General features: G+C 34.9%; 1 protein-coding gene across 1 annotated transcript in view; it reads right to left on the bottom strand.

The window, feature by feature from the left end:
* The window catches only part of MAN1A1 (mannosidase alpha class 1A member 1), a 180,552-nt gene that overhangs the window by 109,095 nt on the left and 53,796 nt on the right, over positions 1-17,661 (bottom strand). The window contains exon 4 of the mRNA XM_036769288.1: positions 15,126-15,241. Within this exon, the coding sequence (XP_036625183.1) occupies positions 15,126-15,241 (116 nt within the window). The remainder of the gene's footprint in view (positions 1-15,125; positions 15,242-17,661) is intronic.

Raw genomic sequence — 17,661 nt, 5'->3', positions numbered from 1 at the left:
TGGACTGGGCGACAGATTTGAGGGAGGTACTACCAATTTGCCTAGGACATATTAAATGCCTGTTGATTGACTGCTTTCAGATTTGCAAAAAAATATAATGACCAGTAGCATATTTGTGTTTCTGTTTAAAGGGATGGATTTTTGTGTTAGAGAAAAGCTTGTGATTGTTAAAAAGCACTGGGCAATTTCCCAAATACAACCTAGCTTGCTTTCTTCTTGCTATAATTTGTTCACCTACAATTTCTGTTTAGATATATAAATGTACTAACTCAATAGACTGGCCACTAAACTACACATCATAATCTAGACAATGGGTATTTTTAGCCATCTGTTTCCTATATGAATGGACTGCAAGGCCAATCTTTTTTTAAGTAACCATAGATCTCACTAAAGAGGCCCTATATTGTTCTGGGACTCCAATACAATATTTATTCAATTTTGTATATCTTTTCCTCTTCTATAATTGTACAGATCTGTACTCATCTCTTTATATGTAAGTTCAATGCTTAAAACTATTTCCTACCTTTTCCCCCCAACAACGTAAAAGGCTTTCAATAAATAAGTTAATGTCACTATTCCAGTTAAATTAAAATTTACTTCAACAAACATTTATTAGTATCCACTATGCACAAAATTTAGTCATTCAAATATAGCCTTCATACTATGAATAAATGGTGATATCATTAAAGCTATTGGGGGGCACAGTGGTTAAAGCACCAGACTTGGAATCAAGAAGAATCCAGTTCAAATCTTGCCTTAGACATTTCCTAGCTGTGTGACCTTGGACAAGACGCTTAACCTCCATCAGTCTCAGTTTCCTTATCTGTAAAGTGGGGTAATAATTGCACTTTCCTGTCAGGGTTGTAGTGAATATCAAAGCAGAGTGCTTTGAAGACCTTAAGGTGGTATATAAATGCTATTATTATTATTATTATTGTTATTATTTACATCCATAAGGAACACCAGCATTATATATTTTGAAGGAAAGGGGTGAAAAGAAAGGAGGAAGAATTCAACAAAAATCATACTGGTAACAGTCAAACTGTAGCATTTTTTCTTATTATTAACATATAGTTAAGAGGTAGGCATAATGGTAATACAGAGTGCTGGGTCTGGGATCAGAAAGATTTGGGTACAAATTGTACTGTACAGAGTTTAAATTTGGCTACAGATTCATGGATAGGGATTAGAAGCAAAGGAGAGAGGAGTGGAGATAGGTAAAGGGCTGAGCTAGGGAGCACAGAACATAGGGAGAATATTTATGTAAATTTATTGATTTTAAGAAACAAACAACTTTGGTAGAAAAAGTTTTGTGGATCATTAAAAAATGTTTCCAGACTAATCAATGGAGGAATATTATATCTCTAAACAGATTTATTAAGATGAAATAATCTCTAATTAGTAGAATGTATGGAGAAAATATTTTAGAGCAAACATTTTTGGAGTCACCCCTCAAACTCAACTATAAAATAGTTGTGCCAAACTATTGCGACAAAAAAACAAATCATGAGGAATCAGTTGAGTGGAAGTATTTGCTTTTATCCTCTCTTCCTTCCCCCCTTCAGTGAGTATTTACCCCATGTTGCTTAGTAGGGGAAGAGTATAGGTTGGCACAGTAAATATTGAAATGGCTAATAAAAAAGGTCTCCAGTCTAGAGTGAGTTTAGCCCAAAGTTTATTGAATTAGATGTCAGAATATGGTTGTGACCTGATCAGTCAGTCAGTCAACTGGCATTTATGAAGCACCACCTAATATTTCTTTCCATCTAACACTGGATCTTAGAAGTACAAGAGAATGTAGTAGGAAAATAGATAACAAACAATAATAAATAACAAACAATAAATGCAAAGAGATAGCACAGGATAGTGAAAATAACTCAGGCTTTAACGTCAGGACTGGGTTTTAACTTCCTACTTTGTTACTTGCTACTTGAGTGCCTCAGGCAAATCACTGGTCTCTCTGAGCTTCAGTTTCCTTATTTGTAAAATGGGGGAGGGAAGTAGAATGAGATGTTCTAAGACTTCTACCAGCTCTAAGACTTAGGCTCCTGGGAATAAATTTTCTAAAATAGCACTGTCCTCACCATCATCATCATCACTATCACCATCACTACTAGCATTTACAAAGCACCTTAAGGTTTGCAAAGTGCTTCACATCTCATCTCTTTTGATCACTCAAATGTTCAAAAACTTTAAACAGCTTTCTACTGCCTACAAAGTAGGATCCAAACCCAGCCTGATAGATAACTTTTTCTGGTTCTCACCTACTTTTCCAATCTCATGGGATATCTTCAGGGACACCATTCCAATGTTCTTCTCATTGTTCCTTTTCCACATTATTGTTCACAACAGTCAGGAATGTGTACACTATTTTCCTCTCCCTTTCGCTGCTAAATGTCTAATCCACATCCATTGCCTCTGCTTTATTACTTTCACATTCTCCTCAACCCACAGCAATTTGTGTTCCTTCCTCATCACTCTATGGAACTTTGTCTCTCAGAGATCATCTATAACCTCCTTATTACCAAATCCAATGCTGTTTTTGAAGTTCTCGACCTACTTGACTTCCCTGAATCATCTGCTGACCACTGCAAAGAATTATAGAATTCTAGAATTGGAAAGATGTCAACAGCAACTTAGGCCAATTTATATGCAAAAAAAGGAATTTCCACAATACCAGTTAGGTGGTACTCTCAGGCATGTACTAGCTGTGTGGCCTTGGGCAAGTCACTTAACCCTGTCTGCCTCAGTTCTTCATCTGTAAAATGAACTGGAGAAGGAAATGGCAAATCAGTCCAGTATCTATGCCAAAAGAACCCACAAATGGGGTCATGATGAGTTAGACATTACTGAAATGACTGAACTACAACAACAACTATACCATGCTGTTGGTTCCTCCAGCCTCTGTTTGAAGATATCCAAGAAGGGAGAACCCATTATCTTCCAAGGCAGACCAATCTACTTTGGAGAGCTCTTTTAGGAAGTTTTTCCTGACATTAAGTCTAAATGAGGTAACTAGGTGGGGCAGTGGAGAGTGCAAGACTCTGAGCAAAGAAGACCTGAATTCATATCCTGCCTCAGATAATGACTGTATGATACTAGGCAAGTTGCTTAACCTCTTTGTGATTTGTTTGCATCATCTATAGTGCCCACCTACCTCACAGGAATGTTGTTAGGATCAATCATGGCATATTTTGTAAAAAGCAATCCTAGCTATAAATTGTTCTCTTTGAAACTTCATCCTATTGCTCCTGGTTCTGCCTTCAATGGCCAAAAGAGAACGAGTCTAATCTTTCCTTCACATGACAATCATTCACACACTCGAAGACAAGGACCATGTAGCCCCTGAATCTTCTCTTCTGAAGGCTGAACACACCCAGTCCTTTCCACTGGGCATCAGATGTCATGTATACAAGGCCCTTAACCATACTGGGAACCATAGTTCCCAGCTACCAATCATTCTTAAACTGTGGTTTGCAGAAATGAATGCAATACCACTGGATTTGTGGTCTGACTAGGACAAAGTACAGAAGAATCATGGCCTTCATACTGCAGCCTGAAAGCAGCATTTGGTTCTTTGGTGGCCATATCACACTGCTGACATACTGAACTTGTAGTCCACTAAAATGTCCAGATTGTACTCAGAAAGACTGCTATCTAACCATGCTACAATCACTATAGCTTTATAAAGTTTATTTTTTGAATGCAATTGTAAAGATTTATACCAATTCTTAACTGAATTTTCTCTTAATAGATAAAGCATGCACTGAAGCATGATGTAGCAGAAAGACAAGTGTCCTTGGAACCAGGAACACCTGGATTAGAGACCTGCCATACTGGCTGAAAGACTCTGGGCAATTCACTTAATCTTTTTGTGTTCTGGGCAATTCTCTAAGAATGTGATTTGCAAAGAAGGTGCAGTCTGCCATTGATAAAGAGAGTGTTCTCTTCAAGGGTTTTCTATACCTATGAAACCAACGTTCCAGTCCTTATCCCTATCTGTATCTTTAGATTCAGCCTAATGCTCTGGCCTACCACAAACTTTTTGATTCTACCTCTATCATTCAATATGTAAGCTCTCTTTCTCATCTCTGAGTTATCTGCAAGTGGATGTGCATGCTTCATAGGCCTTTATTTAAGTTAAGAATAAAAATGTTAAACAACACTGGACAATCTATAGACTCCTGGTTAAAACTGCTGGGTTAAAGGTCATATAGGGACCCATTCTCTCAATCTATTATCCCAGCAATGATAAAGAAAATCAGATTGAACAATAACCAAGAAATCTAAAAAGAAATATCAGTAAGCACCTTCAACCAACTCAGGACTGCACACAAAAAAAGATAGTGAGAAACTGTGGACATTGAAACAGGGATGGGAAACCAGAAATATACCAGTGGTGAAGCCCAATGTATTGCCTTGAGGAATGGAAGGACAAAAGACATTGCTCTGGCCCAGCATCTTGATTAAGGAAGTCCTAAGGGGCACAGACAACCCAGTGCACTTATAAAAGAGGCACTGGGGAGGACAGAAGACCACTCAGAGTTTGCCTGGGAAGTCCTATGGGGGTTGGAAATGTCTACATTCCATGGAAACCCAGCAAGGACTAAAGCCACAGCAGTCTGACTGGGGAAACCATAGGAGGAAACAAAAGACCATGCTACACCTTGATCAAGGAAGATCAGAGGAAGACAGAAGACTCCTGCAGTACCCTAAGCAGATAGTCAATTGCAGAGTTCTGATTGGGGATGATGTAACCTGCATTCTGAACACATGAACAACAAGGGAAATGGAAGTCAGTGGCACGAACTCAGGAAAGAGAGGTAAGGAAAAACAGAGCATGATAACCTCATCTAAGACTGCAGGAGGGGGCAGAGCCTGGTCCTAGGACAAAATTCCGAATGAGAAAATGAGTCTGGAGTATGAATAAATAAAAGAAGACATCCAAGATAACAGAAGAAATATTAGTCAACAATTGCCCGTGAAGAAGAAAAAAAAACAGAAGAGAGTAAATCTATAACAAATATAAGGAGAGCCTTAGAAGGAAAAAAAAGTGGTTTAGCCACAAGGAATACAAGAGTACTTATAAGAGTACAGCAAGAGATAATAAATGAAATAAGATCGCTTGAGCAAAAATTAATAGGAGAATAAAATACTTTAGAACAGAAGATAAAAAGAAAAACTTTATAGAGGTAAATAGCAGACTTCCTAAAAACTAAACCAGACCAAAAAGAAATAAATAATTTCAAGAGACATTAAGAAATATGAGAATAAGATCAAATGACTGAAAAAAAGAAGAAAATTTAGGGTATTCAGTAGCAAAAACAATAGATCCAGAAAAAAAGTTTGAGCAGAGACATTTTTAAGAATCATTAGATGTATTAAAAATCATGTCCAACCCCACTTCCCCCACACAGTATTTCAATAAATCATGGATGAAAACTGTCCAGATTTATAAGAGTCAGAGAACAATGTGGATATAGGAAGAATTCACTCAAAGAAACTAAAATGAAAACTCCTAGAAAAGTCATAACCAAAATACAGAGCTTTCAGGTCAAATAAAAAACATGGGAAGCAGCTAGAAAGAATAAAAACAATAGAAGAAGAGTAGAAACTTTGAAATGAAAACACAGGAGTCATGAGAAACATAGAAAAGTAACGCATTTCACTAATTTAAAAAAAGAGAAAATTGTTCCTTAAGAATCTTAATGACTTCAAGTAAAAAAATGAATTAAATAGGAAACTGAGGGATTGAGGGCAGTTTTACTTTTTGAGGAGGTAGTCTTGAGAGGAAAGAAAGGAGAAGGAAAAAGAAAAAGAAAGGAAAAGAGAAGGAAAAAGGCAGAGAAGAAATGAGGAAAAGGGGAGATTACTATTCCTCATAGTTGGACTGTATAAGATTACACAAAAATAGGTGGAAAAGGAGATCTTTGGGTATAACATGTACTTCAGTCACATCTAAGCCAGATAAAAGAGGGTTGAAAACATATACATAGTCACACCTCCACCCACCTCCACCATCTACCCTCATACATATATGCATAAGGTTTGGTTTATAAAACATTCAACTAAATAGAAAAATAGGCAGAGGAAGAGGAGATTTTAAGAGGGATGAGAATAATGACAAGCAAAACAAACTTCATCTTTAGAAGAATGGATCAAAAGGATGGGATTAAAGGAAGCAAAGAAAGCATAAGAACCAATGATGAGGAATAGGTGAGAGAAAAGGAGTAGGAGAAATAAAGTGGAAGTATATTGCTTTGATTAAAGATCACTAGTATTGATCATAATCCTTTTCTTTCACCATCCTCTCTAATGTAAAGGGAAGGGGAGATATGATGTAGGAAAATAATTAGCAATCAGAAATATAAATGTGAATGGGATGAATTCACCAAGAAAATAGAAAACAGAAGAGGATAATGGAATGAATTAGAAAGCAGGGCCCAACAATAAGCTGCTTACAAAAAAATCACACTTGAAACTTAACAATTCACAAAGAGTTAAATTGAGGGATTGGAGATAAATTTATATTTCAGGGGAACTAATATAAGCCAAGATAAAAATCAATATCAGACAAGGCAACAGTAAAAGTAAACCTGGTTAAAAGAGAAAAAGAGGGAAATTATATTATACTTAAAGGCTCGTGCTGCCAATGAAATGATAAAAATACTTATAATCTCAAATTGGTGTAGCATCTAAATTCATATATGAAAAGCTAATTAAATGAAATGTACAAATAGACAGCAACTTGATAACAGTTAGGGACCAAATTGTACAATTAAGGGCTGAAAAGAACTTTAGACAAATTAGATATGTTAGTTTTCCAGTGATTAACGAATAAGAATAAAAAGGAATATAAATACGTGCAGCTGAGCATAGAATCTTTACAAAATTGACCATATACTAAGGCAAATCAACCTCATACATAAATGCAGAAAATCAGAAATATTAAACACAATAAAAAATCAACAAAGGATTTAAAATTATGTGGAGATGAGTTAATTAAATCCTAAAGAACTGATTGATCAAAGAACAAGTCATAGAAACAATATATAATTTTATCAAAGAAAATAACAACATTGAGACAACATACCAAAACTTTTGGAATGCAGCCAAAGTAGTCCTGACAGGAAAATTAATCTCTAAACACCAATATTCACAACAGAGAGAAAGAAGAGATCAATGATTGAGCATGAAACTAAAACAAACTACAAAAGCAACAAATCAAAAACATCTAACAGAAAAAGAAAAGTTTGAAATCAAAGAAAAATTAATAAAATTGAATAAAAACCATCGAATTGAGAAATAAAACTAGGAGTTAGTTTTCTAGAAAAAACTTTAAAAAACAGGTAAATGTTGTGAATCCAATTTTAAAAAGAGAAAACCCAATTACCATAAAAATCAGCATTCACAACAAATAAAGGAAACTATTGGAATCTATACACCAACAAAATAGCAAATGAAATGGGTTAGGATTTATAAATCATAAAGTGCCCAGAATAGTACAAAAAAGAATTTAAATAACTCAATCTCAGAAAAAAAAATTGAATCACTTATGAATGAATTCCCATTTCTTAAAAAAAAGGATCTGACATATTTACAAGTGAATTCTACATAACATTCAAAGAACAATTAATTCTAATACTATAGGAACTATTTGCAAAAATAGAAAAAGAAAGGATCCTACCAATCTCCTTTTATGAGACAAATATGGTCTTGATACCTAAACCAGGGAGAGACAAAGAGAGAAAGAAAACCATATACCAATATCCCTAACGAATACCAATGCAGAAATATTGAATAAAACTTGGATTTATGCTGACATTGTATGATTGGTTTCACAATAAGAAAACTATAAACATAACAGGTCATATTAATAACAAAAACAAAAAAAATCCCAAGTTTCTATCAATAGATAAAAAAGCCCTTTGTCAAAATACAACATCCATTATTGATAAAAATATTAAAAGCATAGGAATAAAATGAACCTTTTTTAAAAATGTGATCATAGTATCTCTCTAAAACTAAGATTGAGCATTACATGCAGTGGAGAAAGCACAAGTCTTTGCAATAAAAAGGATAAAATAAGAATTTTCATTATCACTATTACTATTTGATATAGTTCTGGAAAAGTTAACAAAACAAGTAAGATAAGAAAAAGAGACTGAGGGAATAAGCATGCTAAAAGAGGAAAGAAAATGATCACATCTTGCAAGTGATCATGGTATTCTTAGAGAATGTTAGAGATTCAACTAAGGAATTAATTAGAATAAACAGATTCAGTAAAGTAGCAGGATGTAAAATGAACCCACAGAAATCTTCATCTTTTCTGAATATTACCAACATAAACTAACAACAAAAGCTAGAAAAAGAAATTGCATTCATTAACTATAGAATGAATACAATTGGTAGGTGTAACTACTGAGACACACACAAGAATTCTATGACTACAACTACAAAGCATTCTTTACAGAAATAAAGACAGGCCTAAATAACTGAAAAGATTATTAACTGATCATGGTTGGGCTGTTCTAACATAATAAAAATGATAATACTATCTAAATTAATTGACTTATTCAATGCCATAGCAATCAAACTACCAAAGGATTACTTTATAGATAGAAATTTAAAAAAAAATCCACCTGGAAGAGCAAAAGATCAGAATTTCAAGAACCACAATTTTAAAAAGTGAAAATGAAGTAGAAAACATTACAAGATCTCAAAATTGTACTGCTGCACTGTGGTTATCAAAACAATTCAGTACTGGTTAGAAAAAGAGAAAAGGTTATCATCAGGACAGATTAAGAACAAGATTTAGAAGTAGATGGATATAGTGGAATAGTATTTGATAAAACCAAAGATGGCCTCCACTGGGGGAAAAATTCACTAGTTGACAAAAACTTCTGGGAAAACTGGGAAGCTGCTTGGTAGAAATTAAGGTTAGACCAACTTTTTACACCATCTGTGTACCTTAGTGGATATGGCACTGCACTTGAAGCCAGGAAACCATGAATTTGATTCCTGCTTCAGACACTGACTAGTTATGTGACTTTTGCAATCTTCAAGGTTCTGTCTTTGTTCATCTTTTCTTCTTTCCATATATTTTTTCCCTTGGAAATCACATTCATTTCCTTAGCTCCAACTACCACCTCTATGCAAATAACTCCCAAATATTTATCTAGCCTTGACTCTGCTTATCTCCCATTTCCTAGTATGAAAAACTGGTATTACCTTTGACTCTTCTCCCTTACCTACTTCTCATAATTAAGCTTTCATCAATTTTTGTTGATTCTGCTCCAATATCATTTCTCAAATCCATTACCTTTTTCCTATTCCACCATTATTAGACTTCAGTACAGGTCCTCATTATCACCTGCCTGAACTATTGCAATAATTTCCTAAAAGGTCTTTCTACCTCCACTCTTATCTGGCCAATCTATATTTCATGCCACTGATATACTTATCTTCTTTATGTATCTATTTAGTTACGCAGCTCTCTCTTTTGGTAAAAAAAAATCTTCAGTGGCTTCCAACTGCCTAACAAGTAGAGGGCAGACTTTTTTGTCAGATATTCAAGGTCTTCCACAATCTGACAACACTCTGTGTTTCTAGCTTTATCTCATTGTAAATATTTTAACCTAACTGATCCCTAAACACTTCTATGCCAGGCAGTAAGATACAGTGAATAGAGTAGGAAGTAAGGAAAGTCCCAAATTCAAATCTAATCTAAGATAAATTTGGGATCAGGGGTAAGTCATTTAACTTCTCTGGGCCTCTAAATGAGGAGGTCTGACATGATGGCCTCACAGTACCTTTCAGATCTCAATCTATACTTCCATTATATTTTGCTTATGCTTTTTCCTGTACCTGGAATTTCCTCTTTTTCCCACTTCACCTAACCTTTAAAGCCTAACTCATGCTCTTGCCCACACGAGGCCTTTCCTTTGCTAATCCCATGAGCTATCTTCCTCCTTATACCTCACACAATACTTCGCTTTACATCTCTCTTTGACAGCAGGGACTCTTAGCTAATTTTTTTTTATTTTCTAGCATCTTGCTCATTGCTCCTTCAAAAACAGATGCTTAGTAGGCATTTGTTGAATGAACAAACTGATGAATGCTTAGAAAGGCAGCATGGCAATGGGGGAAAGATTGTAGAGTTTAGAATTAGGAAACAGGTCCTAGTCCCAGCTCTGCACTTTTAGTTACTCTAGGTGGTCTTGGGGAAGTTACTTTATAGTTTCCTAATTAATAAAATTGGGTTAATAATATATTCTTATCTACATCACAAGGTTATTGTGAAGAATAAATGAAATATATAATGTATACTTTGTAATTGGAAAGACTTTACTCTGATAAAATATCAGATATGGGTTAGCTACTATAATTAAGTAAATCCTATTCATCCTTCAAGATATAAGTCAAATCTCCCTTCCATACTAAACCTTTCCCTCCTGATCATCCCAATTTGAAATAACCTCTCTCTTCTCCTTATGATGGATATGGCAATCAACCCCACATTACTTTGTGATAGCTTTTCTACTGTTATCTTGATTTTGTTTGATTTTTAATGTTAACTTCCTATGTTAGATCATGTTTTTATCTAGACCAGAGATTCTTAACTTTTTTGTGCCATGGACTCCCTTGGGCAATCTGGTAAAATCCAAGGACATTCAACAATCATTTACATTGTACTTTAAGGGTTATATACTATGCTTTACATGTTCTCTCATTTGATCCTCTCAACAATTCTGGTCAGATTAGTACTATTATTATCCCCATTTTAGAGATGAAGAAACTGAGACTGAGAGGTTGAGTGATTTGCTCAGGGTCACACAGCTAGTAAGTAGGCAGGGATATGAACTCATGTTTTCCTGATTCCAAGTCCAGAGTTCTATCTACTATGCCACCTAGCTCTCTAGATTACAAAGACAACTGAAAGAAATGATTATTTCTCTCTTGTATTTAATAACTAATTATTGAATTAGAACCAAGATTTTTTTCCTTTTCTACTTCCTCGTCTAGAAATCAACCAGTGTGGGAAATCTTTCTTAAAGATTTACCCAGGCCAAGATCTAATTAGACAGTAAAAGAAATTCTAAGTTGGGGCTGAGAAGATTCCTTCTCATCGTGTTTACTCAGACCTGTCTGGGAAAAATGCTGATTCTCCTTTTTGTCAGAAAAGTGATATGGAAATTGATAAATTTCTGACCAAAATCTGGGTGATCCAAATCCTAAACCCCAAGATTCTCACTGTAATACTACAGCTCAAGCCTTCATTATAATATTAATTCTCATTAATTATTAACCAATCAGAGTTGATTGCCATTCTCAGGAACACCTACTCTTCAAAGGGCATATAAATTGTGAGCCCTCTGCCATGAGGCGTTTTTGGTTTAAGAGAGATGACCAAATGACCATCCTTTTATTAATAAACATGCTGGAATTATTAATAAAATGATTAAATTACCAAGAAATTATCTCTCTCAAACTTTTTAAATGCCACATAACCAATTATATTGAAATATCATTATCAAACTATTGAAAACAAAAAGCCCAAGGGCCCCAGATTAAGAACTTCTGCTCTGCATTGTAAAGTTCTTGAGGACAGGGACAGTGTCATGTTAATTTTTATTCTTCATACTGCATAATATGTAGTGTCTTGCATGTAGCAAGAACTTAAAAAATAACTGCTGATTTGTTTTTCTATGAAAGGGATGGATGGAGAAAGCTGAAAGAGGAACTCACAGTTATTGAGGGCACAAACCTTGAAAAGCTATTAAGAACAGAGAGACAGATTGGGAATAGGAACACAGACATGAAAGGGAAGCTAGTTAATCATAATTAACATTAACCACTATACTTAGCCTCAATTGACCATTCTCTAGTGCAGAATTCATTATAGCACAGACCTTGAATATGTCCTCCAGTTTGGGATTTCACCGATGAAAGATGTTGTAAAACCGTCTCACCTACTCCCAGGTACAAATCATTCCTATGAATTTAAGTACCTCTTGAAGTCATTTGAACTATGTATTATTGATAATGCAAACAGTCTGCTTATTATGTGGAAACAAGACTCCTCTTCTCCAATGACTAATTTCTCAGTTCTTATAATTTCCCCTTCTTTGAACTGGATTGATGACTTGGAAACCTCTCTTGGAATTAATAGGAGGATGTTCAATTGCCAGGACAAATGTTAATTATCGAGAAGAAGTTTTTGTTCCTTCTCTTTCAGAACAAAGTTTTGCATTCAAGTTGGACTACATATTATGTTCTTTCTGTTTTTCATGTAGGGGCTTCCTGTTAACCAGGAGAACTTACTGAGAAACCATCTCTCCTACTCCCAAGCTGCGGTGTTACTGTGATTAAAGATATTCCCCACCCATTCATAAGGCCTTTACTTAGGCCTAGGCCCATACCCTTTTGCTAATTAGGTTACTAGCGGTGTGAAGTCCTCAGAGCCCTAAGGAGAGGTGCTAAAACCAGAGCCAATTGTATGTGCACTGAATTCTAGTCATCAGGTGTACATGAATTCAGCCAATCAGAGACCTGAGTTCTAGCCAATCAGATACTGGCTAGGACTGTATATGAGAGCCCAAAGTGTGAGAGCAGCGAAATTGAGGAGACATCAAGAAGACATTGAGGCAGCAGACATCAAGAGGGTGTTGAAGAGACATTGACAGAGCAGACATTGAGAAAGAGCCAGTGTTGAGAGAGACTGCTGAGCAGAGAGTTGCTGAGATCAAAGAGCTGAGAATCTATAGCATCAAGAGATTGGAGAACTGAGAATCCAGAGAATCCAGAAGATTGTGCAAGGGCTTTGAGAACTGCAAGGGCTTTCAGAACTTTGGGAGAGGATGCAGGTAAGCAGAGAGTTAGGATTGTGAGTGATTGTTTATGAAAAGGCCCTAGCAAGGGCGAAGGTTACAGGATGATTTGGTTCCTTGCTATAATACTGTTATAATTTCCTTGTTGCAACATTAAGGTGGGCTTACTGGTTTTGGAATATAATTACTGCTATATTGAATTGGACTTATTGGTCTTGGGATCTGATACTCTGGTGTCTAAATAAACGTTATACTTCCTCTGCCTCCTACCTAGAGAGTTTTTCACACTTTGTGATTCTGAACCATACAGGCATGTTCATGGTCATCCTTGAGGTCATGAATCTTGCCTTACTGATACACAGGTACAAATCATTCCTATGATTTTAAGCAACTTTTGAAGTTATTTGAACTTTGTCCTAATGATAATGCAAAAAAGTCTGGTTATTGTTCTATAATTAAATCTCAATCAGTTTTAGTTATTGGCAGTATAAACCAATGAAGGGCATCTATTATATGCATTTACATTATATATGAAATACTAAATTTGCCAAAACAGTCCCTCTTGTTAAAATATCCCTTTACAGTAAAAAAGACAAATCCAGTTGTATTCTAGTACAATTTCTGTTTTTATTTCTGCCAAAAATTTTAACATTTGTAAACCAAAAAAAAAGTGTTTGTCTATGCAATAACAAATCTTCATAAAAAAGAACACGTTTTTACCTTGCTTAAGTCAGTTTTTATAAAGAAATCTTATTCTTTTGGATAAAAATTCATTTTTAACATAGTTTATATTTTTGGGAGGGGAGGAGATAGAAATCACACTACAAGAATAATTAAAGTTTTAAGAACAAATAATATTTTAGTTGTAATAGAAAAAATCTAGAAAATGCTACTTAACTTTTAACAAACTTTATAAATTAAGGGGAAAATCTAGGATTAACTTATTTGGAAAGTACTTTTATACTATAGCAGAAAAAAGAGACAAAACTATTATCTGCCCTACTGAAAAGTTATTCAAAAGGAAACTTCACAATTTTATTACAGACCAAACAAATATGCTTTTGTTAGTTCACCATTTCTCAAACATATATGGAGAGCTAGCTATACCAGTAGGCAGAGTAGTGGTGGCTGCCTTCCAAAATAATCTGGCAAGGGCCTTAGCTGTCCCCTCCAAAGCCTAATACTGTGTCAGGAGACCAGGTCACTTTGCTTCCTCTCAGGCCAGCATGGTTTTCCCTCTAAATTAGGGAACCAAAGTTCAAGTACTGTCTTCATAAGGATGCCCTCCTTTCACTCTTCTTTAGATTTTAGAAAATCTCAATTTTAATTCCCTTTTATGCTTTCTGATAATGGAAAAAGCTTTAAGCTTTAAAGGGAGCAGACTATCTATATAATTACAAAGCTAGATAAAACTACATTCAAGTAAACACAATATAGTGATTAAAAAAAAACCCACTATTCTTCATTGTCTTAACTTAATATGTTCTTGTTTTGTTTCCTTGAGCTGGAAGCTGCTATGTGTATTGGAGTAAATCATGTAGCAGATTTTGAGAACATTTTAACAATGATGACAGTTAGCATTTATATATAGCTTTAATTTTTACAAAGCATTTCACATATGATCTCATTGGGATCCTCACAACAATCCTGTGCAATAGGAGCTATTATTACCTCTGTTTTATAGGCAAGGAAATTGAGGCTGAGAGGTTGTGATTTGCCCAGGGTCACATGGCTGGTAAGTGACTAAGAGGAGATCTGAACACAGGACTTCCTCACTCCCAGTCCAGAACTTTATTTACTGCACCATGTAGCTATACTTGTATCAGCTTAGTCTTTAATAAGGAAATTATATTGGGTAAAGGAAAGTCTTTCAATTTTACTTTGTGGTTATTCTCATTAGACTAATTTCTTAGATATGACTGGACTTTAATACTTCTAGTTGCAGTTGTGATTTTATTTCGTTGATGCTAAAATTTTCATCCACTGTTGTTACTTGTGTTTCATGTTTTTTCTTCTTTGATAAGGGCAAAGTTTAGTTTATTTATGAATGTAATATACTTTGCTTACCCCAAAGCAGCATGCATACCTCTGGGGGAAGTAGGGAAGGCAGGCTCAGAATTGCAACTTTCCTCTTTGGGAATAGATCAATTTGAGAAAGATGATATTATAAGAACTGCACTATGATTTGTTACTGCTAGGGTGTAGTATAACACCATAGCTGCTCTACTCAAGATATCAGCTCATGTTTTAAGGGTAGAATTAACAGATACTCATGCTAACTTGTATTTAACTTACCACATTAAAATCTAAATTTTCTTCAATCCATTCTTTGGCCTCCTTGAATTCATTTTTCATTTCCATTATAAAGAGAGTATCTAGGGCATCTATTATTGTTGCTCCTTGGATGTTGCCTGAAAATAAGAGAAAATTATTTATTTAATAAAGTGTGGTTTACAGGTGCAGCTAACAATCTGACCATACCTCAAAAATAAAAGTCTCTTTAGTCAGCAATCCCCATTCAAATCATTTAGTGGCTAATATTAACAACATAATGAAAACCTTTCAAGTGAATAGAGGTTAATGTTGAATTAATAAATGCTAATGTTTCATGATCATATTCTAAAATTCTCTCATAGAACCAAAGTAAATATATAAGTCAAATACCAAAATTGAAACAGTAACATATAGAGCAAGACAGAATTGGAAACATGTTTACCATTTTCCTATGTAAAATAAAATAAACTTCTCTAAATTTACTTTCCGATTTGTCTAAACTAAACAAAATATTGACCCTCAAACAAATTCAGATTATGTAATTAAAAACCCAACAAAATTATATGAAACCATACCTGTATGTTACAATATGCATTATAAGCATAATCTGACCTAAATTGCATAGTGTTACATGGTAAGATCAAAGATCTGGGGCTGGAAACAAACTCATTTAGTCTAACCTCCTTTATTTTACAGATGAGAAAACTGAGACTCACGGGATTAAGACACACAGGTAGTAAGCACCATATGGGGTTTGAGCAACACATGTTTCTGACTCCAAAAGCAGATTTCTTTCCACTTCAAAGGGCTGCATTCTGAACAAACTTCCTCATTTTACAGATGAAGAAATTGAGTCCCAGAGAGTTTAAATGACCTACCCAAGGTCTCTGAGGTACTGAGTGGAAGAGACAATTCTAATTCCAAATCCAGTACTGCTTTCCCCCACTCCCACCATTCACCATGCTTTAAAACATCATCATAGCTACTAAAGCAAAATGAGATTTATTCAATAGAGAATAAATAAACCAATTCGGGAAAGAGAAAAAAGGATTAACCTATTTCTACGTCTTGTACCTTGAACAAGGTCAGTACGTTCATTCCCATGCAAACTTTGTAAGAAAATATGAACATAGTCAATGCTCAAGTAATTGTGCCAATGGATTAGAACACAACAGAGAAAATCAACATGTACAAATAGTTTTCCAGTAATATAATAGCATTTCCAGGAGGTATAAAATGGCACCCATCTTATGCAAAAATGACCCCTAATACTGATAATCAGGAATTGCTTATTTATCAAAAACTATGTCAGATTAGAAAAAAGAACAAGTATTTTTATTCTGTAGTGTAATAGAAAAGGCACTATAAAAGTTTATTCTTCTAATTCTAATGCAGGACCCAAAGTATGGATCATTAGTATTCTGGAGAACAAAGAGCTGCATTTATTAATGTTACATTCCAAATGGGAATTCACAGGTAAACCTTCACAAATCAAATACCAAGAAATTAGTACCAGAAAATGCTAATGGTAGAATTTTAAAATGTTTCACAACCAAAAATTCACTTGTTAATTCTAAATCTAATCTAAAGGAAAAAAGCAATTGGTGGAACACCTATCTTAAAACCTAATTTTTTGCATTAAGCCAATTTTATTTTAAAATATGATGGGGGTAGGGTGAGGTGGGGTGGAGGGGTGGGTACTGGTACAAAAAGAAAAATGACTTCAAAACAGGAATTTGTCAACTACCAGTTTTTACTGAAATATCAATTCTAAGGTATTTAGGGCCTTTTGAAGAAATGTTTTGATTTTCTAGTTTCAATTCAAGTACAAATATCTGATCTCTTCTTTCCTTTGCAATTCTGATTGACTCGAGAAATCTTTGTGATAAGCAATACCATCACTGTATTTCTTTTCATTTTTAGGAAGAGTTTAGAAAATTTAAGTAAATGGCATAGTTGAGGTATTAGCGGTAACTACTAGTAATAGTAGTAATAATAATTCATATATAGCACTTTAAGGTTTGCAAAGCACTTTACAAATACCATGTCATTTTATCCTCACAGCAATCTTGGGAGGGAAGTGCTATCATTATGTCCATTTTACCGATAAGGAAATGGGAACATAAGGATTAAATGACTTTTCCAGAGTCACACAACCAGTAAACCTCCAAGGCCAAATTTGAATGAAATGTCTTCCTGATTCCAGGCCTAGTGCTTTATCTACTCCACCACTAGCTGCCTCATATATCATTCTTAAAACTGTCTTAATGAAATCACCAGATTTCTTTCCCACAGAAGAGGAACCTTGGACACAGAAGGAAAAAGTAGTTAATTATGGGTTTATGCATCTTGCTGGTGGAAGTCTGGAACTAGAACCCATTTTAAAATATGTGTCTCTATATAGAGAGGGACACATTTTAATCTGTGTATGTGTCATGGGAAGCAATGTGATGCAACAGAAAGAACAGTCAATTTGGAGTCAGATGTCCTTGGTTCTAAAACCCTACCATGCTACGCTATGCTACCTGTATGATTCTAGGGGAGCACACCTATCTGG

Source organism: Trichosurus vulpecula, chromosome 7, assembly GCF_011100635.1.
Source record: "Trichosurus vulpecula isolate mTriVul1 chromosome 7, mTriVul1.pri, whole genome shotgun sequence".
Taxonomy (NCBI): domain Eukaryota; kingdom Metazoa; phylum Chordata; class Mammalia; order Diprotodontia; family Phalangeridae; genus Trichosurus; species Trichosurus vulpecula.
This window is presented reverse-complemented; position numbering and strand designations above follow the sequence as displayed.